Genomic DNA, 27,455 nt, shown 5'->3' with positions numbered 1-27,455 from the left:
CAGTTGCTATATAGACCTTGTTCCCGTGACGTCACGGTCGTGCTGGACCGCCACCTGTTGTGATGGTAATGAGTACATGGAGTTGTGATGGTAATCTACCTATTCAAGATAAACTAGTCAAGCATGCAGCGTTAGCATGTGCGCTTGCACGTGTTTGAAGCTGCCCGTAGGAATACATGCGATCACCGTGGTCACGTCGGTCCACACGTGGTGGTATTGTTTGCATTTAGTCACGTGGGTAAAAAAGGTCTATATATAGAAAAAGGCGCTCACGTAAACAAAGCGTGACGTCATCAGTACAGAGGCCTACTGATCAGTTCAAAATTAACGTTGAGTGTTCAACATTTTGAATACAACGCAAAGGTAGAAATCAAATAACAAGGGCAGTTTAATACTCTGTGCATACGCGATAGCGCTTATTCGCCGATCGAGTCACCACGTTACCACACGACTTTATTTCTTTCCCCGTCTAAAGTTCGCTGCTTACCATTGAACAGCCAACAATATAACTAGCATAAGGCCTATCTCCCTCTACCCTTTGGCCCCTGAACGTGACCTTTCATTTTGTGTACGGCGTTTCAATAGACAATGGACTATATCCCACGCACCATTATTTCCGACAGATTATGCCTAGCATACAACGAAGTGAATTGTTACAAATTCCAGCTTCAAGACTTTCTAAAGTGAAGCGAAGCACAGATTTTACATGCCATCAAGTCAACAATGGAAACAATATTTCGGGCAGCAGGCTAAATTTCCCGGCAATTGAGGCTTTGCGTGGTAGCCATCTTGTAGAGCAGTTCTTTCATTCGACAGGGAAACTCCTTTGTGCATACTCTGCGGAACAAAAGCACTGGCCCGCAAGGTGGCAGCAATGCAGACCCTCTATTGGAAAGGCGTGGATGCAAGTGTAACAACTATACATGTACTAAGCTTGCAACAACTATAGTGGTTTTACGTGGTAGCCATCTTGCAGGGCAGCTCTTTTTTTCCATGGGGGAACCTCCTTTGTGCATACCCAGTGGAACAAAAACATTGGCCCGTAAGATAGCAGCCATGCTGAAAGTAGATCTCTGCCTACAGTCATGTAAATGCTAGTTACTCAAAACTCTGCATCTCAGCCCTTGGCCAAGCTCAAAGTCTCGGTCATATCTTGTTTGCCCATCGGCTCATTCACAGCCTGGGACAAGTTCGAGTAAAAACCGTTGGTTGACACTCGTTGATTTTTCCCTGGTAATCCGTGCGCAAAAAAAAGATATTGAATAGCAAGTAAACATCAACGATACGTAACGAATGGTCGTCGTTGAAACTTGCAATTGCCTGATGCGCACGCACTTGGCATGGGTACTGTCGCATAGTGTCAAACACTAAAGTAGCGACCAGCTTCACTCTCCTGACAACTTCCTGCCTCGAAAATGGGGTACCTGAGGTTTCTTTGCGTTTGGTGGCTGGTTTTCTGTGTTGCAACAGAGACAAGCGAGGACCCTCCGGTCGTCACCACGAGCCAGGGTCGCATCGTCGGCACGAGGCTCGAGTTCAGCCCCACCGACCCCGCGCTTCGCCGGCGCGTGGACGCCTACCTCGGCATACCGTATGCTGAGGCTCCCGTCGGCCCGCTGCGCTTCAAACCTCCCGTCGCTAATTCATGGAGCGGGGAACTGCAGGCCACAGAGCTGGGCAACCGCTGCCCACAACCCCTCGTGCCTTTCGGAAATTACACAATGACTGGGCTGTTCGATGAAGATTGTCTATTTCTTGATGTATTCGTGCCTCAGCCTGTCGTAAGAATCCAATATGCTGCTGTATTCACATAAACTGAGTATTTATCTATCGTTTTAGGAAGCAAGGTAGGAAATCTCTGTGAGTTTGTGAGGCTGTTTGTGGGGTTCTGAAAAGAATAGCACAACCGGTCGTAAAGGAACATTTCTGACCGTATCCGCTCCGAGTTGAAGTGCACCCCCAATCGGCGAAAGAAAAACAGATGGTTATACAAGCAGGTTCTTGCACGCGCTCTGTCTGCGTGTACCCAAAGACCATACAAGCCGGAACAAATTAGTTAAGCGTACTAACTGAACAAGTTCCGCGTCAAAGACGCATATACTTGTGAGCCTCATGGCCCGCCTATGCAGTAAGTACCAAAAAACACGCCCTCTTTTGTTCCGCTCGGAGCGGATACGGACAGATAAGATACCGTCCAAAACGTCGAGTTCCCTCTCCATTCTTTCAATGAACGTCAATTAACTCACAACACAATTTTCCTGCCTGGTGCTACCACAAATCTACTATTATTTGCTTAACCTCACACTGTAAAGTTCAAGATCTTACCTCATCCGTCATCAAGCTGTTCTTGTGAGACACAGTGGTCTAGGGTTTAATAGACATTGATTTGAATGTCAGTCTCAATACTGTAAATCAATGGTTACCACTGTACTGCACAAAGGAAATGTATCCGGGTCGTAAGGGACTTCGCCATGCACGCACACGCACCACTGATTGCTAGCCTCCATTGGAGGAGCACCTATGGTTTCATGTAGCTGGGTCATTCCATGAGGTTGGGGCACAATTTGTGACGGTGTCCTCGTTACATTGGTAAATTTTACCACCTGTCATGACCTGTAGAGTAGGTCATTTACTCCGTAAAAATAGCACACACCTCTGTACTCAGCCTTGCAAGATGTATAACAATGTCAATTTGGAATCCACATTCAGGGAAATAGCTGTTCACTTTTACGGCACCCATATAACAATTGCCACCGTCACAAATTGTGCCCCAACCTCATGCATGGAATGACCCAGCTCTTTGTGCAGTGAGCGTGGTTTGAACAGAAGTGACGTCACACTTACGAACTGGATATAGAGTGCCTAAGTGTGACGTCACTGTGAACCAGAAAGTGCAGTGCAAACGAATGGAGTACGCGCGCGCGTTTGTTCACGCGCTGGTTCACGCGCTCATGCCTTTTACACACTAATTACGCGCGTGACGTATTCACTTCAGTACTCTATATGCATGCGATAAATGAATAACAATGAGAGATAATTAAGGGGAAAGCAGATTTCATTCCTATTTTGTTTTCTTGTAGCCTCCAGGTGCAGCCGTTCTTGTGTACATTCATGGCGGTGGCTACCTTGTAGGAACTGGTGTTATGGCACAACTGTCCCCGATCCCCACTGCTGCTGTTGGTGACGTCATTGTTGTAACACTGAACTATCGTCTCGGCTCTTTTGGCTTTCTTTCGACCAGTGAGTTGAAGTTAAAATTTCCAGAGAAGAGAGCAAAAGCTATTGACATGAGAATTTTGAAGCAACCCACAAATTAAGTCGCATGTGTGCAGCACGTTGCCATGTGTCGGGTACGTTCTTTCTAATTAAAGCACATTACATCGTGAGCTATTACAAAATGAAATGAATGTTGTTTGTGTTAGATGATGACGTTATTCCAGGTAACATGGGTCTTTTGGACCAGCGTCTAGCCTTGGAATGGGTGAGAGACAACATCCAAGGTATGGCATTCTAGCACCACAATTTTTTTTCATGTGAATTAACAAAAAGATATGACCAATGGTTCCTCATGTTTGGACATTTTGGACATGCGCCGTTTGATTACCACACGAGCTGGTTTTTTGGGCATGCGCCGTTTGATTACCACACGAGCTGTTTTATTGGGCATGCGCCGTTTGATTACCACACGAGCTGTTTTTTGGGCATGCGCCGTTTGATTACCACACGAGCTGTTTTATTCCCCCCCATATCAGCTTTCGGCGGTGATCCTGCGCGAGTGGCCATCTTTGGTTTGAGTGCTGGGGCGGCCAGCGTGGGTTTGCACATGGTGTCACCGGGAAGCGAAGGTCTCTTCCGAGGAGCCATCTTGGAGGTAAAGACACTTGTTGAAGAGGTGTTAATAGGAGCCCTTCCCCATCACGGCCCGCCCGAGGCCGAATAATTTGAAGTCCCAGGTCCACAATCGGAGATTGAATATGGAGACGAAGTCGGGTATTGGAAAACGGCCCAGGTCTCGTTTTTTTATTTGTCTGGAACCCAGAGTGGTGACGCATCTGCTGCGTGGGCAACCCTTCCAGGAAGCCAGGCGCGTCGTCATGCGTTTGGTCTCGGCAAACTGGTCGGCTGTGAACGACAAACATCCGAAGAGTTGCTGGAATGTCTTCAGCAGGTGGAGGGATTCGAAGAGATCGTCGAAAACCATTATTTGAAGGTCTGTCTTGCGTCACGTTTACCTATTATCAGTAGGGAGTGACATGCATTTCGGATTTTCGTCGAATGCGCACGGCAAGAATTCAACCCCTTTTGATCAACATTCATCTGTGAGCGTTGATACCAACAAATTGTCATGAAAATTGTCCAGGATGGAGTTTGAAGTGTTTTGACGGGTGTGACGTGTACAATGTATTAAACATCGTCAAAATTCAAACGTAGCGCATCATCCACAGCATGTTGCATCTCATGTTGGTGGATTACACGTAGGCCGGCATTCTCATTTTTTTGGCTGAGTTGTACAAAAAATGTAGGTATAGACACGGAAACCGACAAAGGTTCTTACTCTGCTGTGATTTAATACAGAAATGACAAAGGTAACAGTAAGAATAAACAACTACGAACAATTCCGGTGTGATCACGCCAAAGTTTTCATTATATTTTGAGCTTCACTTGAAATCATTCTTTGAAAACCACATTTCTTTTTCTCTTAAAAAATAAATTTTGACGAATAGACTGCGAAAGAATTTTGTAACTGTTTATATGTCTTGCTCAATCCGAGGCCGAAATTTGTAATCATGACTTAGAACTTGCAGGTTTGTTTCCGGTCAGATATTTTGCTCTGTATAGATTCGGGAATACTAGGCGACCTTGCTCCCAATGGAACAGCAAATTAAAGTTAAAATGTTCAATCTTTTTTCGCTCAGTTACTTGAGAAATTTGGTCGGGGACAACTTCTACCCTTTGCACCCGTTGTCGACGGTGCGGTCATCCCTGCTGACCCCGATGATCTCCACGAGCGGGGCGCCATCAACGATGCGGTTTCTATCATCGGGGCGTTTGCTTATGATGGTATGTTCGAGATACAAAATGACTTCCCCAGCAACACCGACGAGGCACCGTTTGTCGACAGTGACACCTACGATGCCAAAGCTAAATTTCACCTGGCATTGGCAGTGAGCCCCGAACCAATCGTCGCAGACGCAGCCAAGATGATGTACGCTGACCCTTCCTGCGCGGACACACCGGACTGTGACTATCTCCAGAGCCTCTCGCAGGCTATCGGCGACGCCATGTTCGTCTGTCCTGGGGTGAAAACGGCCAAAGCCTTCACCAAGGCGGGCCGTAAGGTCTACCACTACCACATGAGTCATGTCCCCACTACGCCCATGCTGGGCAATAAGTGGACCAAGGCGACTCACGGCGACGATCTCATTTTCGTCTTTGGTCTGCCTCTCATCCCTTCTGCAAACTGGTCGTTCACCGAAGATGAAGCCCGGATGTCGATCCAAACCATCAAATACTGGTCCAATTTGGCTAAAACTGGGTGAGTATGGAGAGACTTACGGTGCAGAAAAGTTTTCAAAGTATCTCTTTTCAAAGCAGATGTAAAAAATAATAATAATTACTGTTTAAGCTGACAAATCTCGCAATGAAGAACAGTCTTCAATTTTTTTTACCCCAACTTGTAGCAATCCTAATGTATCCGCCATGGATGACGAGCAGGGGGAGGAGGCGACACTGCCAGAATGGCCGTTGTTTACCCTCGAGGAACTTGCCTATAAAGACCTGTCACCATCCATGGGGAATGGGCGTGGCATCAAGGCGAAGGAGTGCCTCATGTGGAATGAGTTCATACCAAAAGTCATACAGACTACTGGTGAGTGCTGTTGAAGTACTAACGCCTTTGAATCAGACACCGATCTCGACGAGGACTGCAGTCTCTCTGGAGAGTGGACTGTTCAATAAGCCTTTTGCCAGTCAAAATTTGAAGACAATCTTGGACCACCTCTCTGGAATGGACTGGTTCCTGTTTGCCCTTCTTATCCACTGAAAACAGTGTATTGGTGCAAGGCGTCTGTTATGAAACTCAGCAAACGCTTGCCCCGAATCACGAGGTATAACAACAGTATCTTTAAAATGGAGAATTACATTTTTATGTTCACATGAATTTATAGAACTCAGTGTACAAAAGTGTATTCAAATTTCTCTCGCAAAAGGCTTATTGGGGTGGTCTGGACTGAGTATGCAAGTATGACGGTAAGACCGCTGCCTTTTTCTAGTGAATGAGGATGATCCAAAGGCTCTTTAAATGGGAGACTTAATGTCGCTTGGTGGCGGCAAACATACCCCTCGGTCACCGATCAACTGTTGTTTGCGTCAAGCTTGAGCAAATAATTAGTGCGTGCTCACATTGGCGGAAACAATCCTAGACTAGCACAGGAGGATTGGTCAGAGCTGTGCAGAGAGAGTTGCGACAGGGTGGGCCAGTAAATTTCCTCGATTTTTTTTTAAAGAAAGCACTAATCGCCTGTGACAAAGAGCGACTCTGAGCCGACACTTGGGCGCCCTATTGTGGTCATCGCCCGGACTAAGGACCAACCGTTTGCATTTATAAACCAGTGACCACTCATAATCTGTCGGCCGCCGATCGTTCCTTTCCGACAGATAGTACACAGATATGCCAAATGTTGACCACATTGCCGTCCAATGATTGGAGAAGACGTTCAATGATTGGAGAAAGTTGAAATGCCTGATTTCGGCAAAATACAGGTCTCACTCGACTCTCTACTACTGAGCCGTCAATTTGAGCTCGAGCACACGCAGAGTGTGACGCAGTCATTGACCAGGTCTCCTTTGACTGTTAATGTCTGCTGCCACCAAGCGCCTCCAAGCCTCCTATTCGCATTGAACGTCCACATTCACAAATTGCGCGACGTGCAATATAACTCTGATTCAACAAGTCCATCATGGATGCCCTCCTTTGTGGATTGCAAGTAATCCATTCTTGTGTGGTTTCCTTTCTTTACAGAGGCTAAAAAATGCTACGGTAAACGCCGAAGAGGTGACAAGCTCAGGAGAAAGATATCATAGACGAATAATTACGCGACAAAGGTTTGAGGTCATGACAAAATTATTTCGTTTAAATTAAGTCATTTCATTCCAAGTTTACTTTCTCACACGAGGAGGTCTATCCGTTACTAGCAAACTTGATTTTGAAGACCGCGTTCATATATGCTAAAGCTGCCATGTAGGCGGTTGTATCTGAAGTTAGGATAATTCAGCTACGTCGAGTCGGGTTAAATCAAACAGAACTGTGTGAATTCGACATTGCTTGTAATAGGTTTGTCTTGGAGTTGGCATGTCGAGTCTTTCATGGAGTGGTTTGACCAAGAATCAATTGAACCTGTTGGAATCTATCTAAAAAAAAAGAGCTGCGAGGATTATTATGCCATATTTATCTCACGCGATGACTCTCTTCCTTGTCTCAACTTAGAGACTCAATCAGATCATGGGAAGGTGTGCCTCACTAGTTGCTCCTTAAGATTCAGAGCCACGATCATAAACTTAACCACCTTCTCCCTGAACGTATAAACAATTTTAGGTATGCATTATGGAATCAGAGGGAGACATATCATTCACCTTGATGACAAACCAACCGATATAAAAGAACAGCTTTTTAGCCTGGTGTTTGTATAATAATCTCCAGCGAGTTTCATTTTATTTTGATATGTTTTATATTTATGTCCATGTCAAAATTTTCCACTCTCCACAAAGCGAAACACATTCATATTCGGGGGTTTAACACTGTCAACATTCATATCTTTTGTCAAGATGGCACTGTTTATCACAGATACACACTGAAGCACTTTCAATAAGAATCATGTGGAAAAGATGCAGTGCAGTGAAATCAGGAGCTCTGTTATAACGAAACTATAGTTACGGAATGGGTTTAAATTTGGTAATTATGTTCAAGTTGAAACTATTGGCTTTAGTCTGTGCATTTGTCTGCAGTGATTCCAATGGCGTATCCAGAGAGGGGACGGAGAAGTTGCCCCCCCCGACTTTTTTTAAATGGATAACATCAAGATATGTTTATTGCATATGTACTGTGTTTGTTTACTGTGTGCCCTGTGGGTAAGTAGGACAATAGCATAACCTTAATACGGGCGATTCACAATAGTGCGCCTCCAGGAGTTTGTAACGCGTTGGCCAATCACAACGCGTGAAATTGGTCGACCCTTTCCAAACGTGCGTTGGGTCGACAAATTTCGCTCATTGTGATTGGTCAACGCGTTGCAAACTCTTGGAGGCGCACTATTGTGAAATGCCCGTATTGTGGGGGTAAGGCTTTCGAAGTATCAAGAATTTAACGACATGGGTATCTGGAGTTTAAACTTAAAAGAAGGATTCTCCAATGCGTACTTATCTATCGCAAATTTACGTATGTTATTTTGTCAAAATTTAAACCCAAGAAAGCGACTCTTGGTTCAAATGGGAGTGATATAAAACTGCACTTCACAACCTACATTTTTACTATTTCACAAACATAAAAAAATGTAATAAGGATGCCCTAACATTAAAACAGTATCCAATACTTTTAAAGATTTTAAGAGCAATAAATTTTGCTCTCTGTTTCCATCAAAAGATTGTAAACTTGGGTTGCTTGACCTAGAGAAATCTAAAATAAATATCATTTCTATTTCACACTGTCGAAGCAAATGAGGGGAATAATCCCCAAATCCTTTTCGATTTACTGGCATGGTGTTGAGATCTTGTGGGCGATTTCAGTGCCATAACACTCAGGAATTATTTCACCTATCAGATTTTGGCGTCGCTGGATCTCTCTATCCTCGAGCAGAAGCACCCCGTCATCCGTTGAAAAGAGCCGCGTTAGTCGGGAGTGTTCAATTTGTTGGTAGCGATGCGATTATGACGCGTGCATTTTTTAGTCGTTTGTGAACCACTGAAGTTCAGTTCTGACCCAAGGAGCCTCTGTTGCTAACAAAACAGCGGCCTCTATTAGTCTAGCTCGAGGTCCTTATGTAGCAGCAAGATACAAATTTGAATCATTTGTTTTCACTGGGAAAAATGAGCCCATGGGGACGGGAGAGTTGAGACACTTAGCGGCTTGCCCGTGTCTGTCCCACGTGACCAGTCCACTGTGTGTCGCACTTGGGGTAAAGTGCACATGCTCACAACGGTGTTACTGCCACCAAGCATCTGAAGTCTCCCATTGATTTCATCTAACTAATTCTGATCGAAAAAACTCTGAACAAATTAATATCATGTCTTATTAGAAGTCTCTACACGTACAAATATATAGCAATTCCATAACTCCACAACTTTTTTCACTTCTTCAAACATATCCTTTTTCAAAGCGACCAGTTCAGAAAGTGGACGCCGATATGTAGCTCAGCTGATAGCTTTGGACAGAAAAATTAACTGGGCATAATTCATTATTAAAAAAAAAATAACAATTTCCTGTGTAAGACAGGAAGACCTTGTACACACTTTCCAATTTCCACACTCTGGAGGCAAAGGGCATCGCCAGAAAGGGGGTAAATCTCTTTCCAAAGCGGGAAAAGCACTTAGCAGAAGCAAACTGACAAAGCCATCACCGGTGGATAAGAGGGTGGGTTATGATTACCACAAGTATTTCCAAGCAAATAAATTTGATTTAGGAGGGGGCTCCCACTTGGGGTGTTTGAGGATACCTTCCTTTTTTTCTTTTTTTTTACTATTTCTTCCCCTTGCCGTCCACTGGTTTTCGATAATTTTAAAGACGGGAGCTTTCACTACAGATACACACGTACGGCCCACTTTTGTAAAATGTTGGATCGGCGCAGCTGCCTTCCTAGAATATCTTACCATATGCGAGCAGATTGGACCAGCGAACTTCGAGTTGAACTTATAACCTCTGGTCCCTGGTACAGGCCGTAACTTTGGCTTTGGTTGGCATAACCCGTGAATGAAATTTTTTTGGTATATCACATTGTCAAATATAGGTCGTTGCACTTCTTACATCTCTTACACGTGTGTGATTTGATAGAAATTACACTTTTAATTCCACTAGGGTCTCATAACTAATCTGCCGACTGAAAAATGCACAATCCAGTCGACAGCTAGGCAAATAATCAGTTGACATCCTCAACACAGTGTCGTCTGAAAAGCTCAATGCCTGAGACTACGGATCGGTAAATTTCAATTAAGGTCAATTTCACTACGTGACTTGCATGATCAAATATTAGCTATGCGCTATGGTTACAATACTCCTGAGAGCATGGAAACTAGCAGTGCACGTGTACTAAAGCTTGCTTTGGACATCGTTTTGCTTCGTACCCCTAGCTGGGCCAATTAATCCTTCCTCTATTCCTCGGGGCAGGTTTCCTTCGTGCACGTGCCGTCAGCAACAATGTCATCGTTTTTTTCTTTCACCTCTTTGGCCTCTTGGCACTTTTTGGCTTCCTCTGGGGAAAAAAATCATGGAAAGCAAAACCACAGGTTAGTTGAAGGAAGGATTGTTGCACTGAGTGTGATGTAAACCTCAGCTTCTGTCAACAGCTCTTACCGGCAGTCTGAATGAGCTTTGGTATGAACTCGTTCCACATGTGGCACTCTTTCGCCTTGATGCCACGCCCATTTCCCATGGAGGGCGACAGGTCTTTGTAGGCGAGTTCCTCGAGGGTAAACAACGGCCATTCCGGCAGCTTATCCTCCTCCCCCTGCTCACCATCCACGGAGGCCAAGTTTGGATTGCTGCAGAATGTGATGAAAGGGTAACCTGAAAAAATTCTTCATTCCGAATTTTGCTTAACCCCTTGACGCTAGGATTTTTTTCTGAAAGCCGACTCCAAGAATTCCAGCCTCGCTTGGCCACAAAGGCCACCTGCCAAACCGCAAATTCTCGGTTTGTGGCGATGCAAGCTCTACACGCTTTGATTAACACAGTGAAAAGGCCCACTGTTCGGTGGCATACGGGCTCTACTCACGCTTCCACATTCCCGTTGCCTCTTTTCAAAGTGGGGACTATTGTGAAGCTGGTGATTATGATGCAAATTAGGCCTTTTCATTTCTTGGCAACACACAAAGGCCAATCACCATATATACAAGAGCCAGGGTGCGCCTTCTTTCGCCGTGTTCGCTCGAGCGTGGGCCGAGAATAATAGCTGAAAAGCGGGCCAAGGGATCTCAATTTTCACGGCGTCTTTTACCACGTCCCGGTGAGAAGGGGTTAATATTAGGCCACTTAAAAATAAAAACAGTTTTCATCCAAGTTTTTTTTTTACAGGAGAGTTTGGAGACTCCACTCTTTTAGTGATGACCACTATATTTTCAAGAAAACTTTTCAACTGAAGCCAAGATGCTTTTGAGCCTGAATAATCCTACAGAATTTGATTGAAAAGCCATAAATTGTTACAAAAATATGAATTTGAAAGGTGCTGCAATTGTTTTGAAATGGAAACTGAAACCAAAAAGAAGGTAGTCTGGGAAAAGGGCGTGGGAGGTAGGAGGACAATTTAATGAGTGATTTAACAGTGAGTCTGACAGTGAGTTTCAATCTGCTCAGAAAAAAGAAATGAAATCTGAGGCCAATTTCATAGAGCTGCTTAAGCACAAAATTTGCTTAAGCGCGAGAAACCTTGCTTGACAAATCAGGTAACCAGCCCAAACTCCATGTGATGTATATTGTTTTGGGATCGTATTTAGCTGTCTTTTGGTTAGCATGACAATAGGTAGAGTTTGAGCTGGTAACCTTTATTTTTTTTAAGCAATTTTTTTTCACGCTTCAGCAAATTTTGTGCTTAAGCAGCTCTATGAAATTGGCCCCTAGTTGGAGGTTTACACTGGATTATTCTTCTTGTATGAGATAACTGGGATGTTTCTCAGCAATATCTGTCCTGGCAGGATTGAATTACATGTCAAAAAAGCACATTTCATTTTCAAGTTGTCATTTCTGTAACTGCCCAAAACTTAAAACCAGTACCAGCTTACCCAGTTTTAGCCAAATTCGCCCAGTACTTGATGGTCTGAATCGACATCCGGGCTTCATCCTCGGTGTATGACCAGTTTGCAGAAGTGACGAGAGGCAGACCAAAGACGAAAATGAGATCGTCGCCGTGCATAGACTTGGTCCACTTATTGCCCAATAAGGTTGTGGTAGCGATGTGATTCATGAAGAAGTGGTAGACCTTACGGCCCGCCTTGGTGAAGGCCTTTGCCGTTTTCACCGCAGAACAGACGAACATGACGTCGCCGACGACCTGCGAGAGGCTCTGGAGATAGTCGCAGTCCGGCGCATCTGGAGCTGTACAGGTAGCATCAGAGTACATCATTTTGGCTGCATCTGCGACAATCGGCTCGTGGCTTACCGCCCCAGCCAGGTAAAGTTTGGCATACGTGTCATAGGTGTCGCTGTCGACGAACGGGGCCTCATCGGTGTTGTTGGGGAAGAAAAGTCTGACCATAAGCATACCCTCATCTGCAACAGATCCGATGATGGAAGCTGCGTCGTTGACGGCACCCTGCTCGTAGAGGTCATTGGGGTCAGCAGGGATGACCTTGCCATCAACAACAGGCACAAAGGCCAACATCTCCCCTCCCAATTCTGCAAGTAACTGCAAGAAGCATTTCAAAAAGAACAAAACTGGTTTTGGAAGCAAAAAACACATCAAAACATGAGGTTAAACAGTAACCCACAAGCAAATTTTATGGTGTGTTTTTGGCTAGCTTTTGGACCAAAGTTGGGTGCAAAACAAACCTTATCATATTGGTTTTCGATGATCGTGTCAAATCCCTCCAACTGCTGCAGACACTCCAGCAACTCTTCCGACGTTTGGCGTTCGCAGCCAACTAGCTTTCCAAAAGCGAAGGCTCGACTAGGGGCCTTATTTCCTGGAATAGTTGCCCAAGGGGCAGCTCCATCGCCACTCTAGGGAATGGACAGATACGTGTGAAAAAACAAACACGTCTTTGCTCAGTCATTTTGTCAACAGAGCTCTATCAGAAACTGTCAAGGTACCATGTGACCACACCGTTTACTATGATCACCCACCATTACAGCAGATAAGTGTCTGGTTGGCACTCAACTTCGTGCGCTATAAACCTGACTGTGAGGTTCATTTTCACACAAACAAACCATAAAGTGATATCATGGTCACTACCTGTGCCGTGTTCTATCATTATCACTGAACAAACATTGTTCCAAGGATTTTTAAGAACAAAAAGAACGAGAGAAAGGCATTATTTTTCTCTGTGTCATTTCTGTGTCTTCCCAGAGCCTTTATAAAAGCCCCCAAATGTAGCCTCACCTCCAGAAGGCCATAAAAGGTGTAAACATTAAAAAAAAAATCAAAAAAAAAAATTTTGAGTCCCTTTATGAGGAAGTTTGGACCCCCAAATTTGGTTTTTAATCTACCCCTATTCTGATCCCGTGCTCACCTGTTTACTTCAGTACTTTGCATTTTCCTTTTGTCCACTTATAAAGTATTGAGGCATGAATATGTAAATCCAAAATACAAGGGGTGCGGTGCCACAGTCTTTGCCTACAACGGTGGTGGATGCCCACCGGGTCAGCGAGCGCGCCCTGTAGCACAGCTCCATTTTTTCCCTAACCAAGATACTCTGGCAGGTTGGATTGACAAATAACAAGCAGGTGTTAATGGTGTGCACTGACAGGAATCACAGGAATTGGGGCACCCGATTGGCATAAATATCTGCATACCTAAGTACCCCCCACACAAAAATTTCCGCCAAAATTGTTCCCCCCAAAGGGCTGGTAAACCTTTCTTTCTCTGTCTCAAACATTACTTGAGGAAGTTGTGAAATAGGTTACAGGTACCATACCTAGGTCCATAATGGAGAACTCGGGTACAAAGTTCACAAGGACTGCCCCAAGGGCTGTATAAATACTAGAGGATGAACTGATGCACCCAAATCTATTAGGAGAATGTGGTCAGTGTTCCTGACTCCTTTTCACAGGGTCAGGGTTTGGAATTCAGCTACTATTGTGGTGTTGTGTCCCTGAGCAAGCCATTTTACACCTCCTTGCCTCTCTCAACCCAGGTGTAAAAATGGGTGGAGGCATTAGCTGGGGAGCAACCTGTGATGGACTGGTATCCCATCCAGGGAGGGATAGATATTTTCTTGGTCATTTAGTGTCAAGGAAACTGGGGATAAACTCTGGACCAATGTCCCCTCTCTTTTTATTCCTCTTCATACAAATGCTATTTCGGGTTTTTTTTTACCTCTAAGATGGCACCTCGGTAGAGACCTCCACTGCCCGGTGACACCATGTGTAGGCCTACGCAGCCTCCCCCAGCACTCTCGCCAAAGATGGCCACTCGTGCTGGATCTCCGCCAAAAGCTGACCACATTAAGAAAAAAAATCAAACAGAAATAGGCTATGAATTTCAATTCCATAATTACAAAATGCAGGCATGAAAGAATGATTTTTCCTCCCTTGCACAACTGGATGATAAAGGGGAAAAAAAGATGCAAAAAAAAATTTCCTTCCCAGTGACCAGGTAGTGGAGGGTTGTAAAAAGCAGGAGGGAGTGATATCTGAATATGTGGGCGTGGCATATGATTCTTTGTTACTCTGTGTGGAAAACTGTTTCCGTGAAGTAATCAAATGACAAGGTAACAGAAGAAACAGGAAATGACGAGACAAGCCTCCTTTAACAAAACAAGAGAATAAAAGGTATAATAAATCTTAGGGGCACGCAAGATTGGTTACTTTGCATTTGCTCTTGCATACCTTTGATGTTGTCTCTTACCCACTCCATGGCTAGACGCTGGTCCAAAAGACCCATGTTACCCCGGATGACGTCATCGTCTAGTGTGAAAAGAAACACATTGCAACTGTGAACAAAGTCACACATCGCTTTCGTTGCACACCGGGTGAGAACACGGCTTAAGAGTGACTTCTAAAGTGAGTCAGCATACAGTAACGATGATAGGGCCAATCTCGAGCATGCATATTGATGTTCTCATATGACCTATGACACAGTTCCATTTAACCATGCATAGTTGGAATGTCGAACTGGCTCATTCTGAGCACAAGCAAATGTTTTTCTTTTGACGCCCTCTCTGCTGCATATTGTTGCTTGGCTTCTGGTCTGTGCTCATTCCGCTGAAAATTGCCCATGAGCACTCAACAGCTGGCATTGGCCAGCACATAAGCCAGTTTGCGCACAAGCAAACATTTATAACTCTGTGTGGATATACTGTGGATCATCAATGCCAAAACCTTGCAAATTGGTTTGCAACTCTAAATTTCTACCACTAATAGCTTTATCTGTCAACAGGAAATTCAAATAACACACTTGTTGAAAGAAAGCCGAGAGCCCCCAGTCGATAGTTCAGTGTTACGACAATCACATCACCAACAGCAGCAATGGCAAGTGGGTACATATCCGTCATGACACCAGCTCCTACGATGAAGGCACCACCATGAATGTAGACAAGAACGGCTGCATCTGGAGGCTACAAGGAAACCAAACCACACCACGGAAATGGACATTATTCTCAAATTTACCTTCTGCTTTTTACAAGTTCCCCTAGGATATTCAGGTGTGGATCCAGGGTGGGGGGTCAACCCCCCCCCCACTCTTTGAAAAAAACAAGCTGAAAAAATTTAGAAAATAAAAAAAATTAACTAAATTAAATTTAAAACCAAGACAGCATCCCTCAGATTCTGATGTGTACACCAACACCATTGTAAACAATGTACTAGTATGTCATGTAATGTTTCATCCAGTGTTTTTAAAAAATCTACAATCTGACACCCCCAAACACAGAATTCTTCCCACTTAATGCCCTAAAAGTTTCAGAAAGAGTCTCATATGCGTGCATCATTCATGTCATTGACTTTTCTCTGCAGTGGTCAGGTCTTGCTAGGCCTACTCAAAACAGATAAATTCTCACAACGGGTTGAGGCACGAACACATCGACACACAGACAATCTTCGTCGAAAGGCCCAGTCAGTGTCACATTTCCCATTGGAAAGGGGGGCTGAGGGCAGCGGTTGCCCAGCTTGGTGGCCTGAAGCTCCCCGCTCCATGACTTAGCGACGGGAGGTTTGAAGCGCAGCGGGCCGACGGGAGCCTCAGCGTACGGTATGCCGAGGTAGGCGTCCACGCTCCGGCGAAGCGCAGGGTCGATGGGGCTGAACTCGAGCCTCGTGCCGACGATGCGACCCTGGCTCGTGGTAACCACCGGAGGATCCTCACTTGCTGTAGATGCAGTAAAGAAAAACAGGCATAAAACGCAGAAAGATTTTAGGTACACCATTTTTCCAGCAGTGTGTGGCTTGTACGCACGGATAAAATCTCATCCCATCAATCACAACACACAAGTTAAGTTGCCGCTTGAACTCTACGAGGGCCTATGTAGGGCATCATAAAGCTTTGCCTTTAGTTTTTAATTTTTTTCAAAATGGCAAGTCCTCGTACAAAGGCACTGAATGCGTGCAAAAAAATTAGGAAGAAACAGAAACAAGTTGACTGTCTGCTCAATGTTTCTAGAGAATGGGGGGGGGAGTGGTCGATGTGAAAAAGGGACACAGTGTTTTGGATATTAAGGGCTGTGATTTCTATGTTTCTACCAAGCGTAGTGCTAAGCAAAGATGCTAAGCTGGTGCCCATAGAGTTGGATATAATATTATATCCAACTCTATGGCTGGTGCCGCATATGTCAGGACGATAACATTTACTTTTCGCTTTAATGCGCCCTCTATTGTCGAAAGACTAACTTAGAACATGGTTAAGCAGACGACGTCTACGACTCGTCGACGAGACGTTGCAAAGTTGTGAGCTGATTTATAAAATCAGTTTTCTTGACGGCTTCAGGTATGTTTTGTATTCGGGGGGGGTGTTAGGAATGCGCACCTGTTATAAGGTGTTTCGTCATTATTTTACGGGAAACTTGCTGGAGAAGGTTTTTTTTTCAGACGGATAAGTAATGATAAAGCCTAGGTTCTGAGGTTTGTGCACAGTGGCATCATGGAGGTAGAATCTACCTTGATTCTACCTCCATGGTGGCATCAAGTCTTTCCCAATCCCATTTCATGATGTGCTTTACATGTATGCTATCGCTTTCTGATGGCTGATTATTAATTGGAACTCTTCCCAACATTTTAGGGCTCATATTGTTGCAACATTGCAATGAAGAGTGTTAGGATGTCTCCATGAAACTCTTTTTGTTACTGTTTTAGTGCTTGTAACTTTGTAAGCATGGTAAGTTGTAAATAAGTGACCGAAGACATGTCTAGCTCCACGCCCCAAACTAAACCTCAAGTTGATGTGATATTTCCTGATGTAGGCTTTGCCGACTAGGCCTATAGGATTCAGATTCACCTGCTGACTGCTAGCAAGGCCAGCATAGCGAGGCTGATGTTAATAACTTTTAGCCTAGGCCTACCTACTCCCTGAGGGAGAGCAAGGGGGCTTATATTGTGACATGAGAAATACATGTATTTCCTACAGTCGCAATAAGCCTATTCGCAGTCTCAGGGCACAATGCACTGTGGGTAATATGGCACCATTTTGGAAGATATACAGCAACAATGTGGTTGCGCGTACCTTTTGATAACAGCAAAGGGGTCAATAAATCTGTGTCATTGATGTCACAATTCATGAAATTAGGTTCATGAATTCAGAATTAAACAGGTAGCCCAAATTTAGATTTAACATTAGAAAGTGCCAGCACTGAAAGACTCACAATTATTTGGGAAGTCTTCCCTCAAGGTGGCACTACTGTACATACGCGCCCATACTAAGCAGTACAAAATCAGACCGAATTAGCACTGCCTGCTGACTCTCGTGAAGAGGGTGGCCTCTGTTTTTTCACTGGAAATTCAAGATTATGGCCAAAAGATCACTTTTTGTTTCAATTTTATAGTGGTTAGCCTCACAATTTTTTTTAATTGCCTTTCCCCGAAGATACTCCCATAATAGTAGTAAAACTATGCACTCCACCCTGAATGTAGCCGCCTGCCTCTAGCCCATAGGTTGGGGCTTTCTTTGCAAGAAATACCCCGAACTGGAAACTACCAGTCCCATATTCGGGATTTATAGAAATATCTCTATGATCCCTCCTGATTATGATATGTCTTATTGTAAAAATCAATGGCTCGTATAACACAACACGTTGACACAGAGCGTGATGGTTTTGTTTATCTTTTTTTCCGTTGCCAGGTCGAAGTTCGTGCCTGCGTACATAAGATTGCAAATAGGCTTATGCTCTAACCCGGATTAACAATGGTTTGCTGGATAAAAGCGGGGACATGCACATTGTGGGCATGTTGGGGGGACTTGGATATTTTTAATTTAACTTTAATTTTTAAAGTTTAATATTTTTAATTTTACTTTAAGTTTACTAACACTAGAGTAAAAATAAAATGTTTAGGCTAAGCCCAGTCTGGTTTTGCACCAATATTGTCATACCTGTAGCAACTTCGTACTCAAGAGATGGACCATTGTCCAATTTCAGCCCCCCCCCAAAAAAAAAATCATCCAGAGCCACTAATCAGGGAAAGAAAAATTAATTCTTCTTAATTTAATTAATGTTGGAGTCAACCAATGTGAAATACATGAACTGTATTCTTATATTGAAAGATTCAAAAAAATGCTACAAATTTTGATTTTAACGCAGTTGGGGATAAATCACTCTCATCCCCACAAGATAGTCTCCACTAGGCCATAGGTCCTAACTTGCCTCCTGTAGTGCTCTTTGGAAGACTTCGTTTAGTATTATTTATGGCACTTTAGCCAGTGCGGGCGAAATGTACACTTCCTTATCACAGTGTGAAGAAGACTGTGTTAAGTTAAGAAGAATGAGAGGCTTCTTCCTCCTTTTTTGAAACCTGTTAATGCTTTTTTTTCTTTTTAAGTTATTAAACATACGTACATGTACATGTATGTCTTGTTTGCGTTCCCTTTTCTCAGGCAGCCTGACACCATGAAGCCAGAGGGCGCCTCATATTTGCCACATGTGTGTGGAATCATGCTGTGCTGGATGGCAATAATGATCCTGTGCGGTCCTGTGATTGCCGGCCTCACCTGGCCAGATGCCACCCTTAGCTACACGACCGAGGCTGGCCAGTCCATTGTTGTGCTGGACGAGATCATCCCCGAGACAATGGCAGCGGCCCTCCGCAACTACGTGCTGCGGTTTTCACGCTGGAAACTGCGGGGTGCCCCGGAAACGAGGACGTACCAAACCACAGCTCAGGGGTGTACTCCTAACGACACCAGCCCTTGGACTGCGCAGCTGTCGTCCAGATTCCACAAAAATGCTTGTTTCCTGAAGGATGTCGTACATGTAAGTTCACCCAAACTGGAGAACTTCATCCCGTGCGGCGTTCAAGCAGAGATACTGAGACGAGGCGACTCGACAGAAGTCTCATGCGGACAGGGTCAGGATACTGACTATTCATGGAGGGTTTTCCTAACTCCGGATTGGCAGATTAACGACTATGGAGATTTGATATTTTACAGCAGAAATGACGTTGGCAGTGAGAGCCAAGATGCCATGTTGACCGTGACCCCCAGGATGGGTAGAATTGTCCTGTGGGATTCGTCTTTGCTTACCCTGTACCACCCACCATCCATGGGGTACATCCAGGGACTCCTTTCCATTTCTGGTAAACTGAAACGTAAGGATTCAGCTCACCACCGGGCAAAGCAGGTACCGATACGAGGTCCATTGGATGCTTTTGCATTCGTTCATTTGATATATTGAGAAGATCCGTCAGCATTGATCTCGTCTGTAGGGGATTTGGTGGATTTAGGAACGGAGCGGATTGCTTTAATAAATGGAGGTGAAACCTGAACATACATGCATGTTCAAGTGAAGCAGGTTTTTTCACATCTGTGTGAAAAATTTTGTCTGTCAAGTTATCAAACAATCATTTTAGAAGCAGAAACAGGAAACAGTTGACTAGTGAGGTAGTTTGAGAAGAAAGCACACGAGTTCAGGCATATTCAGCATGCTTGAGTTGGCGTGCAACCGCACTGATAAGGTCGACCTCAGGCGTGTATTGGTGTTATCTTTGTGACCTCCGACGTTGTTTTTGACGTGCACGGTTGCAATAACTGAACTGGCTCATTAGGTTGGGATCCAGCTGTAATGGTTTGTTTGTTTGTTTGTTTGTTTGTTGGGGTGTTTGTTTGTTTGTTGGTTGGTTGGGGTGTTTGTTTGTTTGTTTGTTTGTTTGTTTGTTTGTTTGTTTGTTTGTTGGGGTGTTGGGGTGTTTGTTTGTTTGTTTGTTGGTTGGTTGGGGTGTTTGTTTGTTTGTTTGTTTGTTTGTTGGGGTGTTGGGGTGTTTGTTTGTTTGTTGGGGTGTTGGGGTGTTTGTTTGTTTGTTTGTTTTTTTGGTTTTTTTTTCCGTGTGCCAAATTTCTTGTTCTGTATTTACTGCAGGATAAGTTCGCGGACACGGAGCCAACATCACAGCCATCATTTTCGTCGGCATTGGCCCAATCCGGAGAAGTGCTGGATTTTGCAGAAAAGCAAGTCCAGAAGTTCTACGACAGCAGGGGAAAGTAGTTATTTGATTTTACTTTCTTCGCTGTGTTAAAAATTATATTAAAATTGGAGGAATGACGATTGTTAATGTTAAAGATGCCTTACAGACATCTTGGCACCAATCCAATAAAAACTGAGCACGCATACATGTTCATCACACGTTCATTTAACAGTCTCACGTAATTTCACTGAAGTCCAGTTCAAACGTGACCTTAAAAAGAATAGGAACAAAATTGTAACATCAACTCAAATTTTAAAAAGTTCAACTCGGCTCAACTCATGCAAGTTTTGTTGTAAATGATGACGTCTGATTCGCTTCGCTCTTGTATTCGCCCGAAGTATGAACCAGCCTTCAGACAGAACACAATGGCATAGCTAAGGGATGCAGGCAACTCCCCTGTTGGGACTCTTGCCCCCCTACCCCCCCCCACTTGCCCCCCTCAGGGTAAGTGGGATTATTTTTATTGGAGGTGGGAAGCTGTTGCCAGGCCATCTACAGTGTGTTGATGTGCATTTCTTTAGTGAGGGCATAGACCTACATTGTATTTGTGACCGGCTCTTGAAAAATGGGTACAAAGTCGCCAGATTCAGGTGATGAGTTTTATATGACTGGATTCTGTACATTAAAAGCTACAATTTGATATGAATGACCCCTGTAGTGCGCTGCATTCCAGAGATACCAAGACATTTGTATATCCACATTTTCGGATTCAATAAAAGCATTTTTCGAGAAAAAGTTCATAAAGTGTAGCGCTTGGAAACACAATGCTTTATAGGATTTCTGACTGAATGATCATTTTTTCATCTTTATTCATCAATATCCATGTTTGTTGTCACAAATTCTGAAAATATAAATATTTTATAGGCTATTAAAGGAAAGAACACAAAGTCACATTTTTGAAGAAATTATGCCCTCTCTAAATAGAACAGGCCAGTACATGCTTTGGCATTGCGCAACTTAATACCCTTTTTTACAGAGCGGGTCATATTTAACAAGGTTCTTGAAAGATTCCTCCATTATGCAAACTCAGTGGCCTAACCAAGGGGGCACAGGGGATGTACCTGCCCCCCCAAAGAACGTGGCTACAGTACTGACGTAGAATGCTGACGTTTTCATTTGACTTATTGCCATAAACAGTGCTCATCTTTCACACGTACAATGCACTCTTTTGTTACAGGACAATTGCCGTGTATGACAATTTATTTTCGGCCATCGATTTAGAACAGCTGCAGCAAGATTTAGCCGCCCAAGGGGAAACGGGTTACTTGGCGTACGACCTGCAGCAAGACGAAGATGTGGATAATGCCCAGTGGGTTAAGAGTTTCGATGTAAGGGCACATCTCTTTCAGTTTGAGTCGCTTACGATCCTGTCGTGGTGGTGTTTTATTTAGCTGTGCAGCAAAATGAACAAAGTGTTATGTTAATTACATGTATATGTACCTTGTGTGGACATTCCTTTGTTTTTGTACATTTAAGAAAATTCACTGAAAATATATTCTTTTTTTTTTTACGGGGAACACCATTTTCAGCTGGAGTTTTATAAAATGTTTGCTTGACTGTTACTTTTCCTTTTATGACGATAATCCTTACCCCAAAATGCCTCTAAACTTCTTTTTCAGAGAAGGGGAAACGTCCTGTGGACGTGCGTAAGTCCACATAACGTCTTCCTCTCCTGTATTGTGTGGACATCTTTTGTTCACAAGTCCACACTAGTTTATGTAAGGTTAATGCTGAGGATTCTGTGGAGGTGGACTGTGTGTTGAACTTGACTGCTATGCATGGCCTGATTTAGCAAATATCCCTCCCTGGTGTCACCCTGGAAAGTTGCAGAATGTAAGGTTGCGGAAGGAATAAATATGAACATTTTTCGAAAAGATCTAACAAGTCAGTACGTATGATTGGTGCTTTGCTGTGCAGTAAAAGTTGACCGCTGTGTTTTGCCTTTTTTCAAGAGAGCTTTTCGGCCAAAGTATAACACCATCCACAAATGGTTAAATGCTTTTGTATGCAAAATGTACTTCTGGTCTTTGAAGGTTGACAAGTTTGTAACGTCGGCTGTGTGGCAGAGAATGTCTGATGTCATGAGGCATGCTAGTGGTAACAGAACAACGTGGCACCCTTATGACGTTTCTCTGAATATCGTGAGATCTGCCGACCACACCAGAATACATCAGGACTGTGACGAGTGGGAGGTATACGCGTACACTTCACAATACCAAACACGGTAGTATAGGGACTAAAAGGTCACCACCTCATGCATATTTATGACAAAAGAGGCCAATTCCTATTGGTCCATTCACCGTCACAAATCCAGTGGAGGATCCAACTTGGAGTGGGGGAGTGCACGCCCTAAATGGAGCTGAACCCTAGAAAACTACATGCAGGAATGCGCATGGCATATTCTTAACATTCAACATTCTCCCAACTTCAGTGGAAAGGTTCAGACGTACATCCCAGCCCCCTGTGGTGCAACTAGTGGCCCCCTCCCCAGCTCTGGGATCTCTGGGATCAAGCCCCCCCCCACGACAAATCCTGGGTGCACCACTGTCGCACAGTCATCTGGTTGTCTTGCTTGACCGGGTTAGGTTTAGGTTTAGCTTGCCACGTGCCAAGTGTGCAGCGATTAATTTTATACTTAATCTTTAATGGAATTTCAGGCTATTCATGGTGAAAGACAGCAATAGTTGGAAAGGCTTGCGGTAGCCCCATGTGAAGGAAGATATCTCTTATGAGTATGTGTGTTTCTGAAAAGAAAAGAACCGGGAGTATACTTTCGGTTCTTTTCAGAACCACACATACTCATAAGAGAGATTTTCCTTTGCATGGTGCTACCGCAAGCCTTTCCACCTAAAGTGATTTGTGTCTAGAATTTAGGAAAGCGTTTGGTGTCTGTACATTTCCGCAGGACGAATACACTCTGGTTCTTTACCTGAATCCGGACTGGCACCCGGAATTCTACGGAGAGACCGTGTTCTTTGAAGCTGTACCAGGCAGCCAACTGTCACGGCAACTGTACGGACTGAACGGTGAAACAGAGTACCAGCCGTTTGCATCTGTGCTTCCTAAATATGGGCGGCTTGCTGTGTTCCAAGGTACTTTGCTTTGTAATGCCTATCAGCTAAGTTGGGGCAACTTGTTCTCGTATGTTCACGAACAGCTGGATTAGTTGTTTGAGGGTCAGCCGGTCAAATGCGTTATTGCTGGGAGGTAGTGACAAGCAACATGGTGGCATCTACATACGTTCTTCGAGGGTTAATGTTCAGATAACTGGGCTGAATTCTTTTCTTTTTATAAAGGAACAATCATTTCTGTGTTAAGGAAAATTATGTATGCTTACTTTCCAAAACTTCCCATTGTCTCTGGCTTTGTAAGCCATCTCTTTTTTTTTTGGTTACTGTTTAATACTCAAAATCTCACAAGTTTTTCTGTGTGTTCATGTAAAACCCTGACATGGAGATGGTGTGTGATCCTGCTCGGAGAACAGTGTTCTTAAGTCGTGTTCCTGCCGTTCGAGCGTGAGAACAAGAAACCTGTGTCAAGAAGCAGCCTCTCACTGACTCATGCGATCCGACGTACATGTACATCTGCCACTGTTGTAGGCAACGACCGTGGCACCATGATAGTCCGTGATAATTTCCCAGTTTAAAAATTCAGATTTGTTATGTGCGTCTTCGAGCGCCCTGCTCTGTCATCGAGACCATTTTTTATTTTCCCCCCGTCTTCCATCCAGGTATCATACCGCACTCTGCCAGACCTCCAGGCAGTCTTTTCACCGGCGCTCGTTACACGTTCGCAGTCAAAGTATCCCTCACCAGGAAAATTGCTCTGGCCAAGCGATTACAGGAGGTACATTACAGCTTGAACGTTTTCAACAATACTTCTGGTAGAAATCTTGAATGTTTTATATTTTATGTCTCACTGGTGGACTCCCTAGGATTCAACATTTCTTTTTTAACTAAGGTTTTCTAAGTGATTGGGCAATTTTTTTGGAGTCCCTGTAACGTATGACTTATGATTGTTGTAACTTAAGAGCACATTTCTTCATATCAGAATTATGCAAATGTTTTAATTTGAGTCCTGCAAATTATTTGCCAAACTAATAAAAAATAGTTTGAAAGTTAATTTCAATGGTATCTCCATGTCAAACTGCAGGTCAGGTGTAACAGGGACCCTAAAATGTCACACTTTCAACTCCGAGTTCGTAGTGACCCAATTTCTAAACAGAAAAGGGAAAAATGAAATATTATCATGGGAGTGCTAGGCAAAGTGGTAGTCATTTCACTTTGCTGTCCGGGAAAAAAATCCCAACTACACAAAGAGCCTGTGGGAGGAGAAATGGAAAGTAATGCTTTATTTCCACAAACCAACTCCAATCATAACTAAACACACCTTGCGAAGATATTTTGGCTCTGTACAATCAGTTTCCCGTTTGAAATATTCTTTCTCCGTTTGCACTTTTCAAACGCTTTCTGATGCCGCACGTAAATTTCTTAACCAGACCCTGGAGGACGGCTTTGAAGAACTCGCCGGCGACGAGCAGCAACTACTGGAGGATCTGATCTCCGGGGACTACAACCGGGAGCTGTCCTTCAGGTCAGAGGAGTGGCTGGAAAAGAGGCTACACGAGACTCTGCAGAAGGCTGCGGAGGTCAAACAGAATGACAAGAGCCAGTTGGAAAGTGCCATATTCACGTGCGAATGATTGCGCCAGATTACATTTTTTCAGCCTCCTGCAGAGGCATGATTCTTGGCTGAAGAAAGACCCGACTTGCGAAAATGTTTGGATGCTGTTGCCAACTTTTCAAACACGGCCAGATATGCCAGAAATGCTGACTTGTAAGATTCATTTGATCAATATTTGTGTACACAGCAAGTTTAACATGTGACACTTGGGATGCCACCAGGAAGCGATATTTGCTGCGTAAGGCGGCCCTGCACAGCAGCAAGTTTAAATGCTGCACATGGTCCGCAGCCTCAAAATTTCTCCGATGATTTTCTTGCATATGTACAAAGCAAATAGAGGATTAGACACATCTGCTGGCAGTTGCTTCATGGTTGTTAAATCTGTCAGTTGTCCTTACAAACTCAGTTTGTCATATCAATTTTTCACATCCCCGGTGCCAGGAGAGTAGTGACGCGGGAGGGGGGGGGGAAATGCCTTTGCCGCGCCACTGCTGGGGGGTGTGTCAACAGGGCAAGAACTTTGTTCTTGAAGTGGTAATGCAGTTTCTCCTTTACAAAATCAACTTGTCTACGGGAACATTTCAATGGACATCAAGGGGCATTAAGGCATTAAGCCTTTTGAGAGTTAAATTTGAATACCATCTGGTACACTGAGTTCTTTAAATTCATGTGAACACGTGTAAAGCCACTGTTGCTATACCTCGTGATTCGGGTCAAGCTTTTGCTTAGATACACAAGAGACGCCTGTTCTCAATGGATAAGAAGGGCACAAAGGAACCAGTCCATTCCAGAGATGGTGGTCGCTATGCAAATGCTTGCCCCAAATCATGAAGCATAGCAACCGTGCCTTTAGTCTGGGGAATTCAAATTATTATGTTTATGTGCAATCAGATAACTCAGTGTACCAGATTTTATTCAAATGTAAGTTGCAAAAAGCTTATTGCCTTTGATGGCTGTGTAATGTTCCTGCCTGTCATGTGAATCTCTTTATCCAGAGTGTGCCCAAACTGGGAAAAAAATTTTTCGTGTTCCTGTGGGTCAGTTTTATTGCACGGGCTCGATACAGTGAGGAAATGTGCACGTGTGGATAAAGCATTGAACTTTTTATGAAATAGTGCTTAAAATATACTGGCCAAAATGTAATTCACAAGGCCCGTTCACTAATTGTAGGAAAAAAACAATGGTGAAAACTTGCTGTGCGAAGTTCTCATTTGAATGGAGTTGGACAGGTCATCGTGGTCCTCAATTATCAATTGCAAATTATTTCAAAGGATTGGACAGATACAGTTTTAAGATTGTTTGCTTTAATTTTTTTCAATATTAAAAACCTTCATTACCGACAAGCAAGATTTAACGTACAGCACATAAAAATCAAAACTTATAATTTTAGATGCAGAAACTCAACTTGTTTTAAAGTAAATTTAAATCAGGACGTTTATATGTGTTTTTTAGTGAGTCATTAATTGTGTGTATTTCATTTACCATCACGTTTATTGTGAAATTTTCTGATGTAATATATTTTTGATAGTAAATTTTATCTGGTGTGGTCCAGTTATTCATTGTGCAAGAAAGCGATTTTGCATTTTATAAAATGGTGTTAAATCATGCCATTTTGATACAAGTAGTTTTATCACTACGCACTTTGTCACTATTGAATTTCGGATGATGAAAGACTGTATCATCAGTTTCTACATGTATTTTGTACCAGTAGCGAACACATTCAATTGTTGTAAAACGCCCACTTTGAAAGCGGAAATGTCAAGTTCATACAAGATAGAAACACACCGTCAATGGAGGATTTTTGGGCGATAACAAAAGTGAAGTGGAAAGATTGAATCACTATAGTAAGGACCGTCGTACGTGGAGCACTGGAAGACCGAATGACGAAAACTGCCAGCAGAGATGCCGCTGATAATTCAGGATCCAGAGTGCTGCTGTAAAGCCTCTGTTACGAGCTGTCGGACGAACCTTTATAAAGCTCAGAGGTAGGTTGTTGGTAGCTCACAATTCAAGTTCTCATGAATCTACCCGGTGTGTTGTATGCTTCAGCGTCTGCGGTTGCACTGGGACCATCATCACAATTGATTTGTGGTAATTTGATATTTTGAGGAAAACAGTTGAGTGACAATTTGATTCTTCGGATTTTGTATTCCAGCCTTGTGATTAAAGTTAAGTTATTTTCTTTTCTGCATTTTCATTTTCATCTCTGCATCGTTTCTTAACCCTAACACTCCTCAGTCCTCCAACAGGT

The 27,455-nt window shown here is 43.6% G+C and overlaps 3 protein-coding genes across 3 annotated transcripts; 2 read left to right on the top strand and 1 right to left on the bottom strand.

Moving 5' to 3' along the window:
* Positions 1-1,220: 1,220 nt before the first annotated feature.
* LOC110976496 (acetylcholinesterase-like) lies at positions 1,221-7,972 on the top strand. Its single transcript, XM_087147311.1, has 8 exons — positions 1,221-1,781; positions 3,081-3,240; positions 3,423-3,500; positions 3,753-3,871; positions 4,040-4,210; positions 4,917-5,536; positions 5,682-5,869; positions 7,022-7,972. The coding sequence occupies exons 1-8, from the start codon at positions 1,416-1,418 to the stop codon at positions 7,081-7,083; spliced, it is 1,764 nt and encodes a 587-aa protein (XP_087003437.1). The 5' UTR covers positions 1,221-1,415; the 3' UTR covers positions 7,084-7,972.
* Positions 7,973-8,415: 443 nt separating this feature from the next.
* LOC110976526 (acetylcholinesterase-like) lies at positions 8,416-16,369 on the bottom strand. The gene is made up of 8 exons (XM_022229860.2): positions 15,919-16,369; positions 15,318-15,477; positions 14,750-14,827; positions 14,238-14,356; positions 12,752-12,922; positions 11,986-12,608; positions 10,562-10,749; positions 8,416-10,460 (listed from the first exon to the last, which is right to left on the bottom strand). The coding sequence occupies exons 1-8, from the start codon at positions 16,282-16,284 to the stop codon at positions 10,360-10,362; spliced, it is 1,806 nt and encodes a 601-aa protein (XP_022085552.2). The 5' UTR covers positions 16,285-16,369; the 3' UTR covers positions 8,416-10,359.
* Positions 16,370-16,749: 380 nt separating this feature from the next.
* Positions 16,750-27,394, top strand: LOC110976538 (uncharacterized). The gene is made up of 8 exons (XM_022229894.2): positions 16,750-16,841; positions 18,939-19,680; positions 20,416-20,537; positions 21,699-21,849; positions 22,555-22,713; positions 23,427-23,613; positions 24,252-24,367; positions 25,020-27,394. The coding sequence occupies exons 2-8, from the start codon at positions 18,952-18,954 to the stop codon at positions 25,221-25,223; spliced, it is 1,668 nt and encodes a 555-aa protein (XP_022085586.2). The 5' UTR covers positions 16,750-16,841; positions 18,939-18,951; the 3' UTR covers positions 25,224-27,394.
* The last annotated feature ends 61 nt before the right edge of the window (positions 27,395-27,455 follow it).

The sequence above is a fragment of the Acanthaster planci genome, linkage group LG16 (genome assembly GCF_054643075.1).
Source record: "Acanthaster planci isolate LZ-2023a linkage group LG16, COTS_SCS, whole genome shotgun sequence".
NCBI lineage: Eukaryota > Metazoa > Echinodermata > Asteroidea > Valvatida > Acanthasteridae > Acanthaster > Acanthaster planci.
Note: the sequence above shows the minus strand (reverse complement) of the source record. Positions and strands in the feature narration are given on the sequence as shown.